Here is a 24,331-nt window from a genome sequence, read left to right on the forward strand (position 1 = left end):
GCCCGGCGCTCGGCGGGTAGGGGGCGGGACTGGCTCGGGATTGGCTGCCTCCGTCCGACCCCTCTCGCCGCCCGCCAGTCGCTGTCGCCCGCAGGCGCCTGCGCAATGGGCCGGCCGTGGGGGGCGGGAAGCGCTTCGCGGCAGCGGAGCCCATGTCGGCCCTGAGGCGCTCGGGCTACGGCCCCAGTGACGGCCCTTCTTACGGCCGCTACTATGGGCCCGGCGGAGGCGATGTCCCGGTGCACGTCCCTCCGCCCTTGTACCCTCCGCTTCGGCCCGAGCCACCCCAGCCTCCAGTTTCCTGGCGAGGGCGCGGGGGCGCCCCGGCCGAGACCACCTGGCCCGGAGAAGGCGCAGGTGGCGATGCCTACTACCCCTCGGGAGGCGCCTGGGCAGAGCCGAGTAGAGCTGGAGGCGGACACCAGGTAAGCTTCGCAGTCTTTCCCGGGGATCCGGTAGGGAAGTCTTGGGCGGAGGTGAGGACCATTGGGGGTTCTCTACTTAGGGTTTGCTACGACTCGGGTTTCTGATTTGTTCTTCTGGGGAGACGGAGATCGGAGACGTTAAGTGAGGGGAATACATGCTTGTATTCCATTTGTCCCTTCATTTTCACTTCGGCCATCGTTAAGTGTGCCTGTTACCACCAAGGAAACTAGAAAATTATTCGGCGATGACTTCCTAAGCTTGGTAGCAGGCTGCAGGATCTCTCTCCCGAGAGCGGAGGGTAGAGTGATCGGGCTGTAACAATTTATCCTGCGTGGCTAGGGAAGCTGCAGCTCCAGTCGTTACTCAGCAGCCCCTCCCGCGGGGAAGGGATCTGAACGGGGCGGGGTGGGGTGGGGTGAGGGAGGCCGATCATTTAGTCCCTTATCACCAAATCTTTGCCGGGGATGGAAGCACGAATATTCAATGTTGCAAAGTACCTTTATGTTCTATCTAATCACAGGACTGAAGGACAGATGCCTCCCTATTTTTGAATGAAGGCTCTGAGAAATTAACTTGCTTCATCTAGTTGGACCTGTAACATTTAATTATCTGTATACATGCCAAAAATGTATTTCTGTTTTCTCCTTGTACGGAGCTATCATAGGATGGTGGCACACATCTTTTGGCCTTCATAGCATCCTTAGTTGCTGAAAATGAATTATAAAATTCTCACACGTTAACGATGGGATTGCCGAATACTACAGTGCTTTGGGTAATAACTGGGTCATTCCTAAAATTTGTGGCAGAGAATTAGCTTATGATCCAGCAGATCCACTTGTAAAGCATACTCAAGAAATGGAAAACAGTTGGTGGCGCACGCCTTTATTTCTAGCACTCAGGAGGCAAAAGCAGGCTAGCCTGGTCTACATAATTCCAGGACAGTCAGAGGTACATGGTGAGACTCTGTCTCAAACAAAGAACAATAACAACAACGACAAAAAGAAATGGAAAACATGTCCACATAAAAAATTTTTAGTATGTCTTCATAAACATCATTAGTCATAATGGCTAAAAATTGGAAGTAATTTATATAGTTATCAGCTGATGGCTGGATTAACAAACGTGGCATATGTTTTAGAACATAATATCTAGAAAGTTTGTATCAGCATGGATGAACCTTGACTAGATTTTGGATGGTGAGTAAAGTGAGTCACAAGGGCTGGGTTTCATATTGTGTGACACCATTTATGTGTCATGCCACAGCAACTGGTGGCTGCGGGGGCAGGGGACTGGAAGGAGGTGGTGCCGAGGTGATACAGTCTTCTGAAGTTAGTGATAATGGCTTCACAGTTCTGAGCACCCTAACAACCACTGAGTTGTATATTTTAAAAGGCTGGGCTAATTATTTCTCTAAAAGTGAATTAAAAACATGAAGCATTAAGAAGTTAACGTAAAGAAGAATCCATACTTTCTGTGTTGATTCAGTCAGTAGGCTATTGGACTTTACTCCCATGGTCTAGTGAAATACTCAGCCTTTTAAGTACCCAAATTCAGTTGATGAGGCAAGGGAGTTGATCTTTAAACTGCCGACTGGCTTCTATTGAGTTTGCTGTATTATCAAACTAAAAGTCTAGTTTCTGGGGTCGAGATAGAAAGTTAGGGAAAGACTTGAAAAAGTAAAGTTTGATGTCATATAAGGAATTGTGAGGTTTGGTCGGTGTTAAGCTGCGCGAGTGCTAGAGTAGTCTGAGATAAGACTGGAGATGTGTAGTGGGCATTTGTGAGTCATTTAAACTTTACTTCTCAGGGTAATGATCCTGAAACTTGAGACGTTAAGGGTAGTAATTTCATTTCTTTTTCTCCTTCCTTCCTTCTTCCTTTCTTTCTTCCTTTTTTCCTTTCTTTCATTCTTTGATAGGGTTTCTCAGTGTAGCCCTGGCTGCCTTATAACTCTCTCTATAGACCAGGCTGGCCTCGAACTCCAGAGATCCACCTGCCTCTGCCTCCAGAGTGCTGGGATTAAAGATGTGTGTCGCCATGCCCAGCCCAAGGGTAGAATTTCTTATATAGCCATAAAAAACAAATCAAAGATATGCATTTTTTTCAAATCCACAATCTTGACTTTATTAACATTTACTAAATTTCACAATGTATCTGTGAAATTAAAAACAAATACCAGGCTAAAGAAGTGACTCTGTGGCTAAGGTGCTTGTCTTGCAGTATAAGGACAGGACTTTGGATCCTGAGGGCCCATGTCAGTTCTGAGTGGGGTATCTATAATTCCAGCTTTAGATGGTTGAGTTAGGATCCCCAGACTAGCTGGCTGGCAAGACTAGCTAGCAATGTGGGAGAACTCTGGCTTTGATTGAGAGGCCATGCCTCATTGAGTGAGGTAGAAGAGCTATTGAGGGAATCAGTCTTGGGCCTCTATATGCACATGTACCCTGCACATGAATGTCCTCACATATCTAAATAGGTGTACCCCACACATGAAAGAAAGGGGAGGATATAGAAATTTTTTTTTTTCTCCCCCAACCCCAGTGCTGGGACTTGAGCCCAGGGCCATGTGTATCCTAGACATAATTCTACCTGTGACCTATCTATACCAGCAACTTCAGGAAACTACAAATCTACTCAGAAAGTATGATCTGTGGGTAGCAATTTTAATCTCTGCAAGACTGTTGAAATGCAGAATCTCTCCTCTTCCAGATCTTCAACTTCCTAAGATCCTTAGTTGGTTCACGTGCACAGCAATAGGGCTAAGTGCATTAAGGGCTACTCTGAACTCAAAAAAAGACTTGACCTATTCATTTTCCCAAGAGAGGGTCTCTTGTATCTTAGGCTGGCCCCAAACTTACTGTCTGGCCAAGGATGATCGTGAATTTCTGAGCTTTTTGCTTCTATCTCTCAAATGCTGATATTTTAGGTGAGTTCCACCATGCATGGTGTTTTTGTTTGTTTTCTTTTGTTTTTTATTTAACGAATTTAAATACAGCAGAGGGGAAATTGGAAATCTACCACTTTCACCAGGTTTTTTTGGTTGGTTTTGTTTTTTTGAGACAGGATTTCTCTATCTCTTACTGTCTAGGAACTAGATTTGTAGACCAGGTTGGCCTTGAACTCAGAGATCTGCCTCCACCTCCTGAGTGCTGGGATTGAAGACGTGCACCACCACTGTCAGGTTTCCACCAGTTTTTTGAGAGAACAACTTCTAGGGCTGGCGAGATGGCTCTGTGGTTAAGGCACTGGATATTCTTCCAGAAGACCTGGGTTCAATTCAGCGTGCACCTGACAGCTCAGCTTTCTGTAACTCTAGTTCCAGGTCGTCTGACGCCCCCTTCTGGCCTTTTAGGGCACAGGTACACACTTGATGTATATCTATACATGTTGTTTGTAATGTTTCTAATCCTGTTGCCACTGCTGTTGTTTACCATCAGAACTAGATGATAAAATCCTATTGTTGAAGACACCACATACTTTGTTTGCAGAACAGAGAAACCAGAGTGAGACTGAGCCGGAAGCTTTCTCTCTGCTGGCTTACTTTCATAATGCCTTGAGTTGCTGTGCAGGCTGCTTGAGAAAAAAAAAATCATGTCTTAACCAGATATGGACCCATGCTAAACCACTAACTTGCCTGGCAAAGTGTGCCCTCTTGTGATAGTGGCATGACTGTTACGGGGTTGATGGCCAGTTTGTATTTGAGTCCCACTGTAGAGGAGAGAATTCGTGTCTAGTACTGTAAGCTTATTCAAAAGCCTGTGGCTGGGGAGGTCGTAGACCCTGATGGGGAAACCGCTACTACTGTTGGTTTGTAAGCAGACAGATTGTGCCCACCAAAGATCTTCCTTCAGGTTCTTTATGTTAATGCTCATAGCGCTGTGCTGTTCTCAGATTTGGTCAAAGGTTTGCTGTTGTTGGTAGTGGTGGTGGTGAGATTTTGGTTTTGGTTTTCAAGACAGGGTTTTTCTCTCTCCTGGAACTTGTAGACCAGGCTGGCCTTGATATCAGAGGTCTGCCTGCCTCTGCCTCCCAAGTGCTGGGATTAAAGGTGTGCGCCACCACCGCCGCTGGTGGGGGTGAGGTTTATGTGTATGTGTTGTAGTGGGTGGTGATGAGTGCTGAGATTTATAACTGATTGATGTGCTGAGAAAACGTGACTGTGGAGTGCTCACCCTAAATGGATCGTGCATTTTACCCCTTCCATGGCTCCGAGTACATTATGGAAGTGGGCATGTAAAGACGGTGAGAGCAGAGGCAGAGAGGACTGTTAGGAAGTCTGATCTGGGTGTGATGTGACCATTGAACTAAGACCTGCATAAGATGGGGCTTTGCATCACTCCATCCTAGATGGAGGAGAGACTCCTGAGGATTTCCAGGCCATAAACAGGTGCTAGTAGAGAGCCCTGACGAAGCACCACCCCTTCGAAAGCCGCTATTGACAGTCAACAGTTGCTGGGGGTAGGGTTGGGGGTGGTCTTCAGTGGTGTAGCCACTGCTAAGTTGTCCATGCTCATGTGAGCAACCCCAATGTACTTAGAGAGGAAGTCATCCTGGAGAGTGAGAAAGTGAGCCTACTGAAGAGTCTTTAATTGTTAGCAGTGCTGAGTGCCTACAGTAATCCTATAACATGAAAACAAGCAGATTGCTTAGCATGGGCCTGCAGTCCCGTCTTTCCAGGTAGCTTAAGATGAAAGTATAGAAATTTTCAGACTAGCCTGACAATTCTATAGAACTCTGTCTCAGATTAAAAATAACAAATGGGCCGGGCGGTGGTGGCGCACACCTTTAATCCCAGCACTTGGGAGGCAGAGGCAGGCGGATCTCTGTGAGTTCGAGACCAGCCTGGTCTACAAGAGCTAGATCCAGGACAGGCACAGGCTCCAAAACCACAGAGAAACCCTGTCTCGAAAAACCAAAAAAAAAAAAAAAAAAAAAAAAAAAATAACAAATGGTTAGGGATGTACCACACTGGTAGAATACTTGCCTACCATCACAAAACTCTAGGTTTAATTCCCAGTATGGGGGAGAAAAGAACAAGCTAAACAACAAACAAACTAGAGGCTGCTTGTGTTTTCTCTACACAGTGGACAACTGCATTTCAACAGGGCTTTTGTAAGGTGAGTCTGTCTGAACCATAAAGAATCAGCTAGAAGGGGGCTGGAGAGATCGCTCAGTGGTTAAGAGCATTGCCTGCTCTTCCAAAGGTCCTGAGTTCAATTCCCAGCAACTACATAGTGGCTCACAACCATCTGTAATGAGGTCTGGTGCCCTCTTCTGGTTTGCAGGCATACACACAGACAGAATATTGTATACATAATAAATAAATAAATATTTAAAAAAAGAAGAAGAATCAGCTAGAAGGACAGACCCTAAGTGGAGCTCAGGAGTTCAGGCTTGGCATCACCACCTCTAGGGCAGTCAGTTTCAATCCTGTCTTCTTGTGTCTTTACTCATGATTTAAATTCATAGAAGAGAGTGTAGACCTACAATAACTCCAGGTTTAATCCAGCATAACCAACAAACCACAAAAACTAACAGATTAAAAACCCTCCTCTTTAAAGGAAATAAAAATGGTTTGTTATAAGCAGAGTACACTAGCTGTAAGTTTGTAAGTTCAGAGCAAAGAGACTTACCTTGGTGAGTGATGAGCGCGTCCTGGGCTAGAGTAGATAGTCAGTGTGTTGGAAGATTTGAGCATTGGTCTGGAGGGTTCTTAGAGAAGTTTAATGGTTTATTGTAACTTAGGTGAAGACAGAGCCTGAAAAGATGATGTCTTCACAGATAGACGTACTCCTTCGAATGGTGATGGCTCTACATGAGTTGATGGCACTGAAGTTATAGGTCATAAGCAGAAATCTTGGCCATAGGAAAAAGTACTAGAATACAAAAAAAAAAACCCCAAAACCCAGATGTATGTACTTGTAGTAAACTTGAGAAGTAATAGTTTCGTATTCCAATGTTGTTAAGTAAGTAAATAGTGACACATAGCTTTATGTTGTACTGGTTAAACAGGCTAAGTATCTCATATCTGAAATGTTTGCATTTCAGGTTTCAGATTTTTGAAAGATATCTGTATAAACACAATGAGTTATTTTGAAGGCAAGACCTAAATCTAAACATGAAATTCATTTATGTACAAATTTTAAACATGGCTTTGAAGGTAACTACACAGCATTTTAATGCCCCTGCATTTTGTTGTTTTTTTGCTGTGCCTTGAACGAGCTCGGTAAGTGCTCTGCCACTCAGCCACTTCCCCTACCCATTACATGCATTTTGACTGCATCAGGACATGAGGTCAAAATATCCAAAATTCAAGCAGTTTGGGTTTCAGATTTTCAGATTGGGTATACTCAACATGTACTGGCAAGAGGTAGTAAAGGCAAACTACTGTATATAGTTTTCCTAGTCATCTTGAAATAGATTCCTTTCTTATCATTTCAGTGTGTGGTATATAATGCATAAGACCAGTCTTTTACAGCTGTTCAATGGTTGTTCTGTTCTGGGGCATGTGATTTACTTTGTACTTTATCTTTTTAAGTTTAATAATGATTGTAGTGGCTTTATATTAGATCTCCTTTTTTTGTCTGTTTTTCTTTTTGGTTCCTATTATCTTGCCTCTTGTTAGAGGTATCTATTTTTGCTATCTAACCATTATTAAGAGTGAATTGGGCCAGGTGGTGGTGGTGCATGCTTCTAATCCCAGCATTCAGGAGGCAGAGGCAGGAGGATCTCTGTAAGTTCAACCTGGTCTACAGAATGAGTTCCAGGACAGTCAGGGCTATTACACAGAGAAACTCACTTGAAAAACAAAAACAAACAAAACAACAAAAAAAGTGAATTGGACATGGTAATGCACACCTGTAATTCTAGCTGGGAAGGCAGAGGCAGGAGGATTGCAAGTTTGAGGCCAGCTGGAGAAAGCATCAATAACAGAAAGAATGCTTTTAAAATTAACTTGTTTTCCCTTTTTCCTTAGGAACAGTCACCATATCCTGGCTATAATTCTAACTACTGGAATTCTGTGCGACCGAGGGCCCCGTATCCAAGTGCATATCCAGTAAGACCAGAGTTACAAGGCCAGGTATGGTTGAAAATTGAGATTTTTCTGTCTTTTCTTCTTTTAAGACAGTTTTATGTATCACAGGATGGCCTGAAATGGTATGTAGTTGAGGATGACCTTAAACTTCTTGATCCGAGTGGCTCCATCTCCTAAGAGCTAGAATAGGCCCCGCTGCCACACCCAGTTTTATTCAGCGTTAGGGATCAAACTCAGGGCTTCATGAACACTAGGTAAGTACTCTGGCAAACTTCAATTTAAAAATTAGCGTGTATTAAGAATATATAATAATGGATTTCATTATGACATTTTCCTTTTTTTAATTTTACTAAATCTTTTTCATCGAATATATTTTGATCATATTCCTTTCTGTTGCCCAAATCTTCTCAGATCTCCCTACCTCCCTATGCACCCAATCTTGTTCTTTCTCTCAAAAACAAAAAATAAGCAAACAGAAAACCAGAAAGAAAATAAAAACAAATACCAATAAGACAAAAACAAAACAAAAACCCAAAATGAAAGCACACACCCCAAAAACCAGGACTGTGTTGGCCAGTACTCCTGGACATGGGACCTGCCCTGGAGTGTGGTTGATGAACCGGTGTCACTCCATTGAAGAAGACTGATTCTCCCCTTTCCCAGCAGGTACCAACTGCAGATAGCTTCCTGGTAAAGGATGGGAGTTTGTGTCCACCCGCCCTTGTCTGTGTTAGGATTTTGTCCGGTGTGAACCGCTCTGATTTTACCATATCTTGGTGATAGCTGAATATGCAGGTGACTCTTTAGCATCTCTGCAGCCAAGCATCCTGGAGGTAGAGGGTCTCACTTAGTAACTGGAACCACATGTGGTAAAGTGGTGTAAGATCTCTGTAAAGTAGCTGGTATGGCAAAGCTCTGGCGGCTTAGCATCATGCATCCAAAGGGCTCCTTCCAGAGGAACGAACACCATTGTTTTCAGAAACTCAGAAGAAGTTCAGTTACACAACATCTGTGCTGAAGTGTCTGCATCTGCCTTATGAAATAACCTTTTGCCCAGGATAGCACCCAAACTTGACATTCCCCAATTTCTGACATTGAGATCAAGTCACATGACACATTTATGAGCACTATCTATGCAGGAAATACTTTATAAACAATGAAGTATAGGGGGCTGGAGAGATGGCTCAGTGGTTAAGAGCATTGCCTGCTCTTCCAAAGGTCCTGAGTTCAATTTTCAGCAACCACATGGTGGCTCACAACCATCTGTAAAGAGGTCTGGCGTCCTCTTCTGGCCTTCAGTCATACAGACAGAATATTGTATACATAATAAATAAATAAATAAATAAATATTTTTAAAAAAAACAATGAAGTATAATGACAAAATGAAGATGTTTTCTTTTTTTTGTTGTTTTTTTTTTTTTTTTTTGGTTTTTCGAGACAGGGTTTCTCTGTGGTTTTGGAGCCTGTCCTGGAACTAGCTCTGGTAGACCAGGCTGGTCTCGAACTCACAGAGATCCACCTGCCTCCGCCTCCCAAGTGCTGGGATTAAAGGCGTGCGCCACCACCGCCCGGCAAAGATGTTTTCTTTTCAGGAAGCTTTTTTTTTTTTTTTTTTTAGCTTTCTTATTTATTGTTTGTTTGTTTTTTGTTTGTTTGTTTGTTTGAGGCGGGGTTTTTCTGTGTAGCCCTGGTTCTTTCCTAAAACTCACTCTGTAGACCAGGCTGGCCTTGAACTCAGAAATCTGCCTGCTTCTGCCTACCAAGTGTTGAGATTAAAGGCATGCACCACCACCATCTGACTTTCAGGGAACAATTTTTGAGGCTGCAGCAACAGGTGGAGGTAGTGCCGGTTCAGAAAAGGCACCAACTTCTTTGCCAGCCTGAATATGAGAGTGTCTAGACTAGAAATTGAGAAGTGATAAACTAGAACTAACTGGTGCCAAAGTGGTGGCATCTGGGGTCAGAGTTTTAAGTTGTTAGATGATTGGCAAAGCAGTTGGTGTGTCCCATGCTGCTGTTGATGCATGCAGGTTGGTCAGGCAGGAATGGTAGCAGCAGAACTTTATCCTGCTGTCAGGATGGCTGGAGCCATCTAGTGTTATTCAGCTGGGATAAAGAACAACAGGTAACAAAGACCCAGAAGTCCCGATTTTCCAAATGGCAGATACGAAAAACTCACAAATTTATTTAAAATGGTTCCTGAGATGACGGAGATACTGAAGAAAAAATTAATCATGATCATGCCTTAAGAAAACTGTACAGGCCGGGCGGTGGTGGCGCACGCCTTTAATCCCAGCACTTGGGAGGCAGAGGCAGGCGGATCTCTGTGAGTTCGAGACCAGCCTGGTCTACAAGAGCTAGTTCCAGGACAGGCTCCAAAACCACAGAGAAACCCTGTCTCGAAAAACCAAAAAAAAAAAAAAAAAAAAAAAAAAAAGAAGACTGTACAGGTAGTGGTGGCTCATGCCTTTAATCCTAGCACTCTGGAGGCAGAGACAGGCAGATCTCTGTGAGTTAGTTCTAGGTCAACCTCCTGGTCTACAAAGCAAGTTCCAGGACAGCCAGGGCTGCACAGAGAAACCCTGTCTCAAAAAAGGGGGGAATGCAGGACCAGAGAGGCACAAGTTCAGCACCAACAGAGGCTTCCCAGTGAATTCCAGGGTAAGACCCTTCTCGGACAGACAGACATAATAAACAAAACTGAAAAATAAGGAAAGATGGCTTGTGCTGCCCTAATATAGGTATATTAAGGGAATCTATCTTCAGCCTTTCCTTTGTCATCTATATACACCTGAAGCAGATATATATTACACTTACTTCATTTGGCTCTTTGCTCTTTGGCTTTTTGGGGGGCCTGCCACCCAGCTCCCAAATGAATCACACACAGAGGCTTATTCATAGTTATAAATACCCAGCCTTAGCTTGACTTTTTCTTGCTGGCTTTTATTATCTTAGATTACCCCGACTCCCTTTTGCCTCTGGTCTTTTATCTTTCCCTACATCTGTATATTTTACTTTCACTCTCACTCCATGGCTGGCTGGGTGACTGACCCTGACATCCTCCTCTCCTCCTATTTATTCTCTCTGCCTGCCAGCCCCACCTATCCTTTCTCCCGACTCACTATTGGCCATTCAGCTCTTTATTTAGACCATCGGGTGTTTTAGACAGGCAAAGAATCACAGCTCCACAGAGTTAAACAAATGCAGCAGAAATAAAAGCAACACATCTTTACATAGCTAAACAAATGTTCCAGAGCATAAACACATGTAACACGCCTTAAAATAATATTCTACAACATTTAAATGTTTTAGTCCAATTTTAAGTATTCTGTGTGTGTGTTATGTGTGGGTGGAGTGTGCCATAGTGCACTTGTGGAAGTCAGAAGACTCAGGAGCTCTTTCACTGGGATCTAGGGATTAAACTCACGTCGTCAGGCTTGCGAAACAGGCACTTTTACCCATTGCGCCATCTCTGCTGCCCTATTGCACACTCTGTGCCTGCCTGTCGTGTGCAGCTTACAGACTCAGTGACAGGAGTTTCCTTCTTTTCTGACTCCTGAGTGCAGGAATTATGTATGGGCCTATGACCACCAGTCCCAGCTTCTTCTTCCTACTCTTTCATGGTAAGGAAAATTTCAAACAAAAGTAGAAATAAATGTTCTCTCAGCGTCCACAAATTTCAACACTTGACCGTATCATCTTTATCTTTGGAGTATTTTCTTACTATTTTATTGCTCGTAAATAAACCTAAGTATGTGCATTTAAAAACAACAAAAATAAAAACAAAAACCTGCCATATTGTGGTGGTTTAAATGAGACTCTCCCCCATAGGCTCTGACACTTGAACACTTGGTCCCCAGTTGGTGGTACTGTTTGGGAGATTTATTAAGAGGTTTGCCTTGCTTAAGGAAGTATGTCACTGGGGAGGACTTTGAGGGTTTAAAGGTTTGAGCCACTCTGAGCTCATTCTTTCTGTTTTGTGTCATAGTTTAAGATTATAGCTCTCAGCTTACCGCTCCAGCTTCTGTGCCTCTGCTCCACCACAGTGTGGACTATGGACTCACACACTGTGTGCACTCACACAGTGGAGTCACCCTCTGGAACCAAAAACCCACATAAACTCTCCTCTTCAGTGTCTTGGTAATAGTGTTTTATCACGGCAATAGAAAGGTGATTAATACACACAGCGGGATTAAAACTTTTCAAAGGAGTGCCAGCAAGATAACTCAGTGGGTAACCTTGTTACCCAGGTTCAGTTCCTGGAGCCCACATGGTGGAGGAGACAATTCTCACCAGGTGTCCTCTGAGCTCAGTGTGTGTGCCATAGTATATGTACACATAGCCTCCCCCCCTCCACTGTCATATAAGGCCGGGCAGTGGTGGCACACGCCTTTAATCCCAGCACTCGGGAGACAGGCAGATGGATCTCTGTGAGTTTGAGGTCAGCCTGGTCCACAGAGCAAATTCCAGGACAGCTGGAGCTACATACAAAGAAACCCTATTTCAAAAAAAGGAAAATAATAAGACCAGGCATGGTGGCATACAGCTTTTTTTTCTTTAAATTCTAGTAATATATTCCCTACATTCTAGCTGATAAAGGCCCATGTGCATTTTCAGTGTTAAATAATGACATATATCAAGTTTGGAAAATTTATTCATCAGTGTAATAAATTCTAAAAAACCAACATGATTTTCTGCATGCAGAGGAGTGTTTCCTGGATAAGTGGGAAATTGTGCAGATGGCTCCTGAAAGACCTTGATTATAAGCAGCTGTGTGGTGAACTCCATGGTTCTTTAGTTTCACTGAGTAGGATTTATACTGTTTATTAGGACCGAGTTTGTCCTGAGGTTCTGTGTAATTTTTCCTGCCCCAGCTGACATCTGGACTGTACAGTGCATATAGTGCTACCCTACTTCCTCCTGCTTCAATGAATGTGAAGAGAGGAATCAAGCTGGGGTGCTTCTGGCTTGTCTGATGTACTGGTGGAGTGTGTCTGCCACAGAGGCCTGCCTCCACTGAGACTGGAGAACAAGACTAGGACACAGACCCTGAGCAGCTGCTGCAGCCTGGCTGAGGGATGGCACACACCATTAATCCCAGTAGCCAGGAGGCAGAGGCAGAAGGATCTCTGAGTTCAAAGCCAGCCCTGTCTACATAGCAAGTTCCAGGCCAGTCAAACTACGTGAGACCTGTCTGAGAAAAGGAGTGAATAAGTTTAACCAAAAAAATTCTTACAAGGAAACAGTTCTAAAATTAAATCTACTTGTTTCTAACAATAAATTGAATAAAATTCCTTCAAATAATAATCCTTGGGGCTGGAGAAATGGCTCAGTGGCTAAGAGCACTGGGTGCTCTTGTACCTGATTCAGTTCCAGCACCAACATGGCAGCTCACAGCTGTCAGTAACTTAGCTCCAGGGGATCTAACACCCTCAGTACTGACATACATACAGGCAAAGCATCAATGTGCATTAAATAAATATAAACAATTTTTTAAGAACTTTGTAAGAAAGAAGATTTTTTATTTTTTATTTATTTTATTTTTTTTATTTTTCGAGACAGGGTTTCTCTGTAGCTTTTGGTTCCTGTCCTGGAACTAGCTCTTGTAGACCAGGCTGGCCTCGAACTCACAGAGATCCACCTGTCTCTGCCTCCCGAGTGCTGGGATGAATTTTTTTATCTGTTTAGTTATTATCATTACGGGATACATACACGCACACGCACGTGCACACACACACATTAATGGTTTAAGCTTTGACTTAGCTTTTCATTTTATTTGGAGTATTAAGCAGGATTCTCTATATCAGCAATGCAATTGTCTTGTTTGGTGATTTAAAACTACAGGAAAAGGACTGACCATGTACCTTAGGGTAACACATTTGTCTGGCCTGGGCAAGGGGTTAGTCCCCAGTGCTGTTGAAAAGAACAACCATACTGGTAAACAGTGTACTGAGGAGTTTCTGATTTCTGTTGTTGGTGTTATCTGGGAAGCAGGGTGGTTTCATTGTTCAATATGGACTGTAGAATCAATCAGACCTGGGTTGGTTTCCTAAACTCATCATAACACAGCAATGTCATCACTGTTATTGAGCATATTGTGTGCCTGCTGAGTCCTTTGTTTTTGTTATCTCACTTAGTTTTCTCCGTAATCCTGCAAGGTAAGTCTAGGCTCTTCATTTTCCTGTTAGAGAAACTAAAACTAAGTGAGTCTCTCTCTATCCTTTCTATTTTATAGTGATATTTCCTTTTCCTCTAGCTAGTCCCCCAGTCTTCTTTGAGTTGCCTTCTGTGGATACAGGTTCTCTGCTGGCAGATGTAATTGTAAATTAAGAGTTAAGGAAAGGTTTGAGAAGGCCACTGCTTTGCCACTCCATCTGTCCTCAATATATTCTTCCACTGATGCAGCCTAACTTAGAGTCATAGCCTGAGTTCAGTACATGGCTTGTGGTTACAACAGAGAGGAGAAGGAGTGCTTCATAGACTGCTGTGGTAGCTTAGATTTTCCTCAGTTGCTGATAGCTTTACTTCTTAAAATTTTCAAGATTGGCCGGGCGGTGGTGGCGCACGCCTTTAATCCCAGCACTTGGGAGGCAGAGGCAGGTGGATCTCTGTGAGTTCGAGACCAGCCTGGTCTACAAGAGCTAGTGCCAGGACAGGCTCCAAAACCACAGAGAAACCCTGTCTCGAAAAACCAAAAAAAAAAAAAAAAAAAAAAAAAAAAATTTCAAGATTGGACATTAAGTGCATTTCAGCCCTTTAACTCATTCATCTTTCTTCCTCTCTGGTTCTCCTTTTTTTCAGAGTTTGAATTCTTATACGAATGGAGCATATGGTTCACCATACCCTCCTGGTCCTGGACCAAATACTGCCGCATACTCTGGGGCTTATTATGTACCTGGCTATACTCAAAGCAGTTACTCTACAGAAGTTCCAAGCACTTACCGATCCCCTGGTAACAGCCCAACCCCAGTCTCTCGTTGGATATATTCCCAGCAGGACTGTCAGACAGAAGCACCTCCACTCAGGGGTCAGGTTCCAGCATATCCTGCTTCACAGGTAAACAGTTTTCTGACAGGAAAAAAATGCCTGCTTCTGAATTGTAAACAGTGAAAAATTATTTATCTACATGAGTACCAGTTTAAGAAAACAGCTAGAGCCAGGCATGATGTGTATACCTTTAATTCCACTTCTCCAGAGGCAGAGTTCGAGACCATCTGAGGCCATGTGGTCTTGTCTCAAAAACAAAACAAAAAAAGAAAACACCGTAGATATTCAGAAATTTTTCTATTTTTGACCAAAGATGCCTTAAAAATGTCATAATTCTTTTAAATTCCAAGTTATATTTATTATGTGTGTGCATGGTGGGAGTTGGGGGAATGAGACATGCACCACAGCCATGTGTGGAAGTCAGAGGACAGCTTGTGGGGTATTCTCTCTTTTTACCTTCCTTCCTTCCTTCCTTCCTTCCTTCCTTCCTTCCTTCCTTCCTTCCTTCCTTCCTTCTTCTTCCTTTCTTTTTGAGACCAGGTCTCAGTATGTAGCCCTGGGTGTCTGGAACTCCCTATATAGACCAAGCTGGCCTCAAACTCATAGCAGTCTGTCTGCGTCTACTTCCTGAGTACCAGGACTAAAGACATATGCCACCATACCTGGCTCCTCTTTTGTCCCACCCCATTTTCATTATTTTTAATAACGTGTGTGTTTGTATATTTATATGTGAATGCAGGTACTCACAAAGGCCAGAGGTGTGAGAACCCTGGAACTGGACAGGTTTGGGAGCCACATGACATGGTATCTAGGGCTTGAACTCAGAGTCCTCTAGAAGAGCAGTATATGCTCTTAACCACTGATACATTTATGCAGCCCCTATAAAACTTTTGTAATAAAATAAATCTTTAGTTATTGTTCTAAACTTTCCCTAACTTAATCTTTTCCAGTGCTGTTAGGTTTATATTATATGCTAATATGCCATGTTGGGCTGGATGGTGGTGGTGCACACCTTTAATCCCAGCACTCAGGAAACAGAAGCAGGTGAATCTTTGTGAGTTCAAGACCAGCCTGGTCTACAGAGCTAGTTCTAGGACAACCAGGACTACATAGATAAACCCTATCTTAAAAACTTTTAAAAATTAAATAAAAATAATATACCACGTTTATTTCTGTTGTTTTGAGAAGAAGTCAGCTGTCTTCTGTTTATAACATATTACCGTATAGATTTGTTTATCTGTAGTGTTTTTGGGAAATACATGCTTCATCCAGTGAATTTTAAATCCTACTCTTGAGTCTTTACCAGCTCTTTTCTTTGTGGTTTTAGAGTTAGGGTTTCTCAGGTGTGAAGAATGTTTGGTAACTGATTTATGAGTTGCTATCAGCTCAAGATCTATCGATGCTATTTTTGTTTATCTATTATGTATACAATATTCTATCTGTGTGTATGCCTACAGGCCAGTAGAGGGCACCAGACCTCATTACAGATGGTTGTGAGCCACCATGTGGTTGCTGGGAATTGAACTCAGAACCTTTGGAAGAGCAGGCAATGCTCTTAACCACTGAGCCATCTCTCCAGCCCCCTCGATGCTATTTTTATTACTTTAAGTTTTGCTTTGGTTTTCTAAGCAGTGACCAACCAGCATACCAGCATATTTGTTTTTCCCACTCTAGAACCCTGCAATGACCTTGCCCCATTATCCCTATGGAGATGGTAACCGCACTGTGCCACAGTCAGGAGCAACTGTACGACCACAAGATGACGCATGGGCTTCTGGTGCTTATGGGATGGGGTCCCGTTACCCCTGGCCTTCAGCTGCACCCTCAGCCCCACCTGGGAATCTGTACATGACGGAAAGTGCTTCACCCTGGCCTGGCAACAGTTCTCCTCAGCCACCTCCTTCACCACCACCCCAACAACCTAAGGTAGGGTTCCTTTGCTGTCTGGGTATTAAGAGAATACAAGAGAATGTATTAAGAGAATGACACATCTGTATTTGCCCATGGTAAATGGAAACTAAGTAAAGAAAAAGCTGATCACTACCTACAGCATTATTTCAGCTTAATTTATGGTTTTTGTTTTGTTTGTTTGGTTGGTTGGTTGGTTGGTTGGTTTTTTGAGACAGGGTTTCTCTGTGGCTTTGGAGCCTGTCCTGGAACTAGCTCTTGTAGACCAGGCTGGTCTCGAACTCACAGAGATTCACCTGCCTCTGCCTCCCAAGTGCTGGGATTAAAGGCGTGTGCCACCACCGCCCGGCTTTAATTTATGTTTTTGTTTTTTTAATGGGCCAATCAGTTTTTCTTTATTAAATTTTTTTAATTAAAAATTTCCGCCTCCCTTTTCCCTCCCCCTCCCCCCACTCCCCATGCCCCACTCCTTTCCCCCCTCCCCCTCCAGTCCAAAGAGCAGTCAGGGTTCCCTGCCCTGTGGGCAGTTCAAGGTCCTCCCTCCTCCATCCAGGTCTAGGAAGGTGAGCATCCAAACCGGCTAAGCTCCCACAAAGCCAGTACATGCAGTGGGGTCAAAACTCAGGGCCATTGTCCTTGGCTTCTCAGCAGCCCTCATTGTCCACCATATTCAGTGAGTCCGGTTTTATCCCATGCATTTTCAGTCCCAGTCCAGCTGGCCTTGGTGAACTCCCTTTAGATCAGCCCCACCGTCTCAGTGGGTGGGTGCCCCCCTTGCAGTCTTGACTTCCTTGCTCTTGTTCTCCCTCCTTCTGATCCTCATTTGGACCTTGGGAGCTCAGTCCATTGCTCCAATGTGGGTCTCTGTCTCTCTATCTCCATCCATCGCCAGATGAAGGTTCTATGGTGATATGCAAGATATTCGTTAGTATGGCTATAGGATTGGGCCATTTCAGGCTCTCTCTCCTCAGCTGCCCAAGGACCTAGTTGGGTACATCTCTCTGAACCCCTGGGAACCCCTCTAGAGTCAAGACTCTTGCCAATCCTAAAATGACTCCCTTAATTAAGATATATACTTCCCTGCTCCTATATCCAACCTTCCATTATCCCAACCATCCCATTCCCCCAAGTTCTCCCTATCGTCCTCTTCTCACTTTTCTCTCCCCATCTCCCCTTTCCCCCAGCCCACCCCACCCCCCAGTTCCCAAATTTTTGCCCAGCAATCATAAGCATTATTGCTTGGGGATTTTTTTCAAGGTTCTTTTTTGTACTTTGCTATTTTTTTTATATGTATAGATGTACTGGCTGCATATATGTCTATGAGTGTGCCAGGAGCCCTTGGAGGCCAGATTCCCTGGAAATGAAGTTACAGTTATGAGCTGTCGGCAGTGTGGCAACTGATAATCAAATCTGGGTCCTCTGGAAGAACAGCCAGTACTTAACTGTAGTGATTGTTTGTGTTTTAACAAATAAAGCTTGCCTGAAGATGAGAGTGCAGAGCTAAGCCACTAGAGACCAGAGAATGGTGATACACACCTTTAATCCCAGGACTTAGGAGACAGAGGCAGATGGATCTCTGTCTGTTAGTTCAATGTCTCCGTGGGCTGCCAAGATTGTATCAATCTAAAAGAGAAACAGAGCTCACACAGAGGTGATCCCAGCACTTGGGATCCTTTGCCTTTAATCCCAGCACTAAGGAGGTGGAATCAGGAGTAATATGGCTGAGCCGAGAGAGGAATATAAGGTGGCAGGAGACAGGAGCTCAGTGCAGTCTGAGGATCACCCCTGCAGTCAGAGAAGACAGTCTTGAGGACAGGATCGCCTCTTAAGAACAATTAGTATTCATGCTACACTTAGTATTCATGCTACACTTCACTGCTTGCCATCTCTCCAGCACCATATCTTTTTTAAAAGACAAAAAATTGCTTATTTTGTACTGTGATACTATCTGAATATTAGATAGAATCAAAGGATCTATTTTTACAAGCTCTCAATCATGTGGAGAGAAGATGTGGAGAGAAGATGAGAAGCTCTCAATCAATGTGGAGAGAAGATGAGAAGCAGTGTAAAGTACTACAGCACTCTGTGTGAGGTGTTTACATAAGCCACAGGCAGAACACTGCTTTTGACTGTGTTCTGAGGCTTTTACTATTTGAGGAGGAATACTAACTATGAAGTCACTGGATGAATTGTGAGGTAGTAAGATTGATTGTGCAGTGTTCACAAAAGTAACTTGCATCATATTTAGGAATTCTGTGCCTTTTACTTGAAAGGGCTTCCCCTTTTTATCTTAACAGTGTTTTTCTCCAGTGATTAAAGTGGGAGTCAGTTTTATTGGTGGAAATCTTTTCAAGTACATTCTTGTTTGGGGAAGATGTGTACTAACGTTTAATACTGATGGCCTCCCATTGAAACAGCTTTTGTTTTTCCTTTCTGTCTTCCCATTCCAAGGATTCCTCCTACTCCTATGACCAGTCGGGTCCAGGCATGAACCGGCACAGCTTTCCTTGCAGTGTCCATCAGTACGAATCTTCGGGAGCCATGAACAATGATAATTCAGACCTTTTGGATTCTCAAGTCCAGTATAGTGCTGAACCTCAGTTGTATGGTAATGCCGCCAGTGACCATCCCAGCAATCCTGTTCAGAGTAATAATCTCCCTGAAGAGTGTTTCTCTTCAGATGAAGGCACGCCTCCAAGTATTAAAAAAATCATACATGTGCTGGAGAAGGTCCAGTATCTTGAGCAAGAAGTAGAAGAGTTTGTGGGGAAAAAAACAGACAAAGCTTACTGGCTTCTGGAAGAAATGCTGACAAAGGAACTTTTAGAACTGGATTCTGTCGAGACTGGGGGCCAGGACTCTGTCCGTCAGGCCAGGAAAGAGGCTGTCTGTAAGATCCAGGCCATACTGGAGAAATTAGAGAAAAAGGGATTATGAAATAATTTGGAATGAAGGGTTAACCTGTTACTAATTTGGCCAAAGAACTCTTGAATTTGGTTAGTTACCATCTTTTAAATGCCTGTTGTGACAAGAAACATCACAGTCCAGCTTCTGACTTCAAACTGAAGGAAAAGAAATTGAAAAGCTGACAGAAGAATGGAAGAACACATTACAGGATTCTTTTTGGTTTTCAGATGACTGAACATAATACGAAACTGGAATTGTCAATGTTGCCAAGTAGACCTACTCCTTAAGAAATCCATGGGCATCTCTAGGCTGCTTCTTACCAACAGGAGGGAAATAGACTTTGTGTAACAGGTTATGAGTGCATAGTCTGAGACAAGCAGGCTGTTTTGTAAGCATCCAGACTGTCACATTTTTGTGCATTGTGACTGCATATACTTCATGTGTAAATTATAGCTTAGACTCTTGGACCTCTCTGTTTTATTATCTGCAGTTCGCAAATGTAATATTATTCTACTTGGTACATTTTGTAGTAATATGTTTAATAATCAAATACTGGCAGCCAGATAAATGGGCAGTTCTGATCGAATTCATATCCTTTCAGCCTTGAATATTGCAGTGTGTAGTGGGCTCCTGAAGTCAATCACTTATCTCCTTGTGTAGCATGTTATGTTAGTGTTCTTCCCACTTCTGCTTTTCACAGTAGTCAGGAAGGTGATTTTGGAAATTACATTAACATAGAATCACTATGTTTGTGAATATTTTACTTCTTTGCTTTTTTGTTGTATTTGGATAAAGATCCAGTTTTGAAATTGTTTTTTTAAGAAAAATATCTTTGGCTATTGCTGCTTCAATAGAGAGCCTTTTATGATAGAAACATGAAACCTAAATGCTACAATTAGTATAAATAGCAACTGCAAAAAGCAACAAATATGATTATTTAATAATACTGTTCTCCATTTAATAGTTTCTGTTAAACAGATTTGAGCTCAGTTTATAGCTGATAGAAGGCAAAGGAGATTCATGCTCAGGGAATGAGTCAGCCATAGCTAAAGTAGAAAACTCATTGTTTTCTTTAAATTTGGTCTTTATTTCATAGAATAAATTATATAGAATTACCTGTTTCATAAGAAAGATGTTATTATTAATAACAGTCCATTTGGAACCAAGTTTAAGAAAGGGGCCTTTCTTGTTTTTCCATATATGTTGTTATTATACAGAGACAGGTAAATAATTTACCTTTTAAATCTAAGTGAGTCTAGCATTCAGTATCTGCTTTTGCAACAAAAGCAGTTTCTTAGTAAGCCTTTATATTAGTGATACTAAACCTATAGCCATCCCTTCTACTCACATGGAACCAAATCAGTGCCAGTGTGTCGTGAGTAGAAATGTAGTCGAAAATGTTGTATGGAGGCCGGGGACGTGGCTAAGTTCGTAGAGTGTTTGCCTAACATACATGAAGTCCAGCGTTAAATTCCCAGTATTGCATAAACAAGGTATAGTGGTACATACCTGTCTCAGCACTGGGAGGTGGCGGGAAGATTACAAGGTTTTTTTTTGTTTGTTTGTTTGTTTTTTTTTTTTTTTTTTTTTTTTGGTTTTTCGAGACAGGGTTTCTCTGTGGTTTTGGAGCCTGTCCTGGAACTAGCTCTTGTAGACCAGGCTGGTCTTGAACTCACAGAGATCCGCCTGCCTCTGCCTCCCGAGTGCTGGGATTAAAGGCGTGCGCCACCACCGCCCAGCTGGAAGATTACAAGTTTAAGATTATCCTCAGCTACATTATGAATTCAAGGCCACCCTGAGCCACACAAGATCATGTCTCAAAAACTAAAAGGACAAGTGATTCAAGATTTGATGATACTATCCAAGAGTCTGTTTTTAAAACATTTTATTAGTGTATAAATTTGATTTGCTGGTATACATTTTTAATCAAGACAGAGGCAGGTAGATCTCTTGAGTTCAAGGTCAACCTGATCTACAGAGAGTTCCTGACCAGTCAGGGCTCCATAGTGAGAGATGCATGCTACCTACCTATCTATCCTACCTACCTATCCTACCTACCTATCTACCTGTCCTACCTTCCTATCTATCCTATCTACCTATCTATCCTATCTTCCTACCTATCCTACCTACCTATCCTATCTACCTATCTATCCTACCTACCTATCTATCCTACCTACCTATCTATCCTATCTTCCTATCTATCTATCCTACCTACCTATCTATCCTACCTACCTATCTATCCTATCTTCCTATCTATCTATCCTACCTACCTATCTATCCTACCTACCTATCTATCCTATCTTCCTATCTATCTATCCTACCTACCTATCTATCCTACCTACCTACCTATCTATCCTATCTACCTATCTATCCTACCTACCTATCTACCTATCCTACCTACCTATCTATCCTACCTACCTACCTATCTATCCTATCTACCTATCTATCCTACCTACCTCTCTACCTGTCCTACCAACCTATCTATCCTATCTACCTATCTATCCTACCTACCTCTCTACCTGTCCTACCAACCTATCTATCCTACCTACCTATCTATCCTACCTACCTATCTACCTATCCTACCTACCTATCTATCCTATCTACCTATCTATCCTACCTACCTCTCTACCTGTCCTACCAACCTATCTACGTATCCTACCTCCCTAGCCGGTTGACCTTAAACTTTGTATGTAGCCTGGGACAACCTAGAAGTCCTGATGCTCCTGCGTCACCTTCCATTACAGGTGTGTGCCTGGCTTCTGTGCTGCTGAGGATCAAAGTCAGGGCTATATGTATACTAGGCAAGCACTGTACTGATCTTGAGCTATAGCCCTGATTCTCTTCCTTTTGGCCTAATTAGAAATGTTTTTAAAGGGTTTCTAAGCTGGACATGGTGGCACGTGCCTGTAACCCCAACATTCTGAGGCAGGTCTGTGGATCTCTGATTCTGAGACCATCTTGGTCCACACAGTGAGTGCCAGGCTAGCCAGTAGTGAGGCCTAGCCACCCCTCAAACGTTTTCTATAAAAATATGACAATTACATTTAAAAATTTAAGAGGAGAAACCTTAAAGCTGTGTTGCCAACGAGACAGTGACTGATTCAGAACATATTACACGGCCCAAGATGCCAATTTCTGCACATCCTTCATTTTTACATATTGTACACGTTATACACAAATGTACATACATGTGTATATATCTTAAGTTATTTTTTGAACTAGTAACATGATTTTAAACTTTCAGAAGAGTTGTAAACATAGCAGTGCTCCCGCGTGCCCTCCATCTGCCTTTCCCTTGTTTTGACATCTTACCTAACTAAAGCATTTGTCGAAATTAAGAGTTCATCTTTTATAGTGCTATTAATATTCGCTACAATAGCAAGCTAAAAGTAGATATTTTATTAATCTTTTTATTAGCATCCTTTTAACCGTTCTGGATCCCATCTCGCATCTAGTTGTCTCAGTTGTCTTCACTCCGTGGCGCTGTACCATAAGGATAGCTGGTGTCGTCGTGTGTTTCCAGTGCGCTTCCCTTTGAGCACTCTGATGAGGTGGTGTCTCTAGGATGCTCCACTGTAAGCTTACCCTGCTTTCCTTTGTAATTACTGAGTATTTGCTAGAGATACTTTGAGACTATGCAAATGTCCTGTTTCTGCTTAGAGTTTGCCTCTTCTACTATCTCCTGGCAGATCTTGCTTGTGGCATTTACTACTGTGGCGTTCAAATGGTGATTTTTCTATTTGTTTCGTTTCTTCTCTATTTAATAATTGGAATTCTTCTGGAAGGAAGAACTGTGGATTCTGGATTTATATTTTTAATTATATCAAGATATTCAGGATAGGTACAAACTCAAAACTTAAAGATATAAATCGTGTTAATTGATTCCAAATGGCCAGTATCAAAGAAAAAAAGCAATGTTGGTGACTTGTCTTTGGAAATATAATGAATTCAAGATGAAAATAGTATTTATGATTTGTAAAATTTATCTGACTTTTGACTTAAAATTGATTTGAAACTGAAACAATTTTCTTTTGAAATTTTACATCTAGACTTTTTTAAGGTGTCTAAATTTATATTACTTTGGGGGTCATTTTTGTCAAATCTTGAATAAAGTTACCTACACCTGGCATGATAAACACACTGTTTTCTAACCCTTTGTTTGGGTAAAATCCCAATATAAACACTTAACCAGCCAGCCCTAAGGAAGTCTCTGAGCATCATTCTGTTTGTGCATGCTTGTTTAAAATGCTTCTAAAAGTAAGGTTTGTATAAACAAAAACAACCAACAGTAAAGGAAAGGGGTTTGAAAACAATGCTTTAGTTAGTTGACATAAATAACCTTTAAGTTAATTGGATTTTTTTTTTTTTTTTAGGTTGAAGGGCATAGATTAAGTTGTCTATTAAAAAACCTTGTGAGGGTAGATAGTTGATAGAGCTTTCTTTGCTTTTTCTTTGTTTTTGTTTTGTTCCAAGACAGTCCTGGCTGTCCTGGAACTCTGTAGATCAGGCTGGCCTTGAACTCATTAAGGTCTGCCTTCTGAGTGCTGGGATTAGAAGCGTGAGCCACTATGCCCAGCTTGCACAACTTTTAATTTCTAATTTTTTTCCCTTAAGAGATTCTTTGTGTAGTTATAACATGTCACATATCTGCGGTTTTTAATAATTTCTTCTTCCTGAATTACTGGCTTCCTCCAAAGTTGCCTTTTAAAATTTTCATTTTTATCACTAGAGGTACTTTTGTTGTCTTGTTTTTGTGATTCTTCATGTTGGGAAGGGAGGGGCTCTCTCCTTCCACCAAGAAGGTTCCCAGAATTGGAACTCGGATTTTCAGCCATCTCACTAATCCCCACACATACACCTTTTCTCTTGAGATTGTTTATTTTCCATGTGCCTTCTTTCTGCTTTCCTTACGAGTCTGTAGAGGAACAGGTTACAGCCACATAGTGGCGTCCATTCAGTGGCCCAAGCAGTAGGGACTACAGACCTGTCCACAGTGGCCAGCTAGTAGTCCAGTTGGGAATGGCGGGGTAGCCTTACATACCTTGGGACCAGGCTAAGCATCGATGG

General features: G+C 42.5%; 1 protein-coding gene across 1 annotated transcript; it reads left to right on the forward strand.

Moving 5' to 3' along the window:
- Positions 1-100: 100 nt before the first annotated feature.
- Positions 101-23,439, forward strand: Bag4 (BAG cochaperone 4). The gene is made up of 5 exons (XM_057752433.1): positions 101-425; positions 7,403-7,507; positions 14,264-14,518; positions 16,124-16,375; positions 18,809-23,439. Exons 1-5 carry the CDS (start codon positions 153-155, stop codon positions 19,292-19,294), a joined length of 1,371 nt encoding a protein of 456 aa, XP_057608416.1. The 5' UTR covers positions 101-152; the 3' UTR covers positions 19,295-23,439.
- The last annotated feature ends 892 nt before the right edge of the window (positions 23,440-24,331 follow it).

This window comes from Chionomys nivalis, chromosome 20 (genome assembly GCF_950005125.1).
Source record: "Chionomys nivalis chromosome 20, mChiNiv1.1, whole genome shotgun sequence".
NCBI classification, from domain to species: Eukaryota; Metazoa; Chordata; class Mammalia; order Rodentia; family Cricetidae; genus Chionomys; species Chionomys nivalis.

Bases quoted from the DNA above. Each gene is read 5' to 3' on its own strand.
- Bag4 (XM_057752433.1), top strand. From the start codon at position 153: ATGTCGGCCCTGAGGCGCTCGGGCTACGGCCCCAGTGACGGCCCTTCT. The intron at 426-7,402 runs GTAAGCTTCGCA...CTTTTTCCTTAG, and splicing joins GAGCTGGAGGCGGACACCAG to GAACAGTCACCATATCCTGG. The intron at 7,508-14,263 runs GTATGGTTGAAA...CCTTTTTTTCAG, and splicing joins GACCAGAGTTACAAGGCCAG to AGTTTGAATTCTTATACGAA.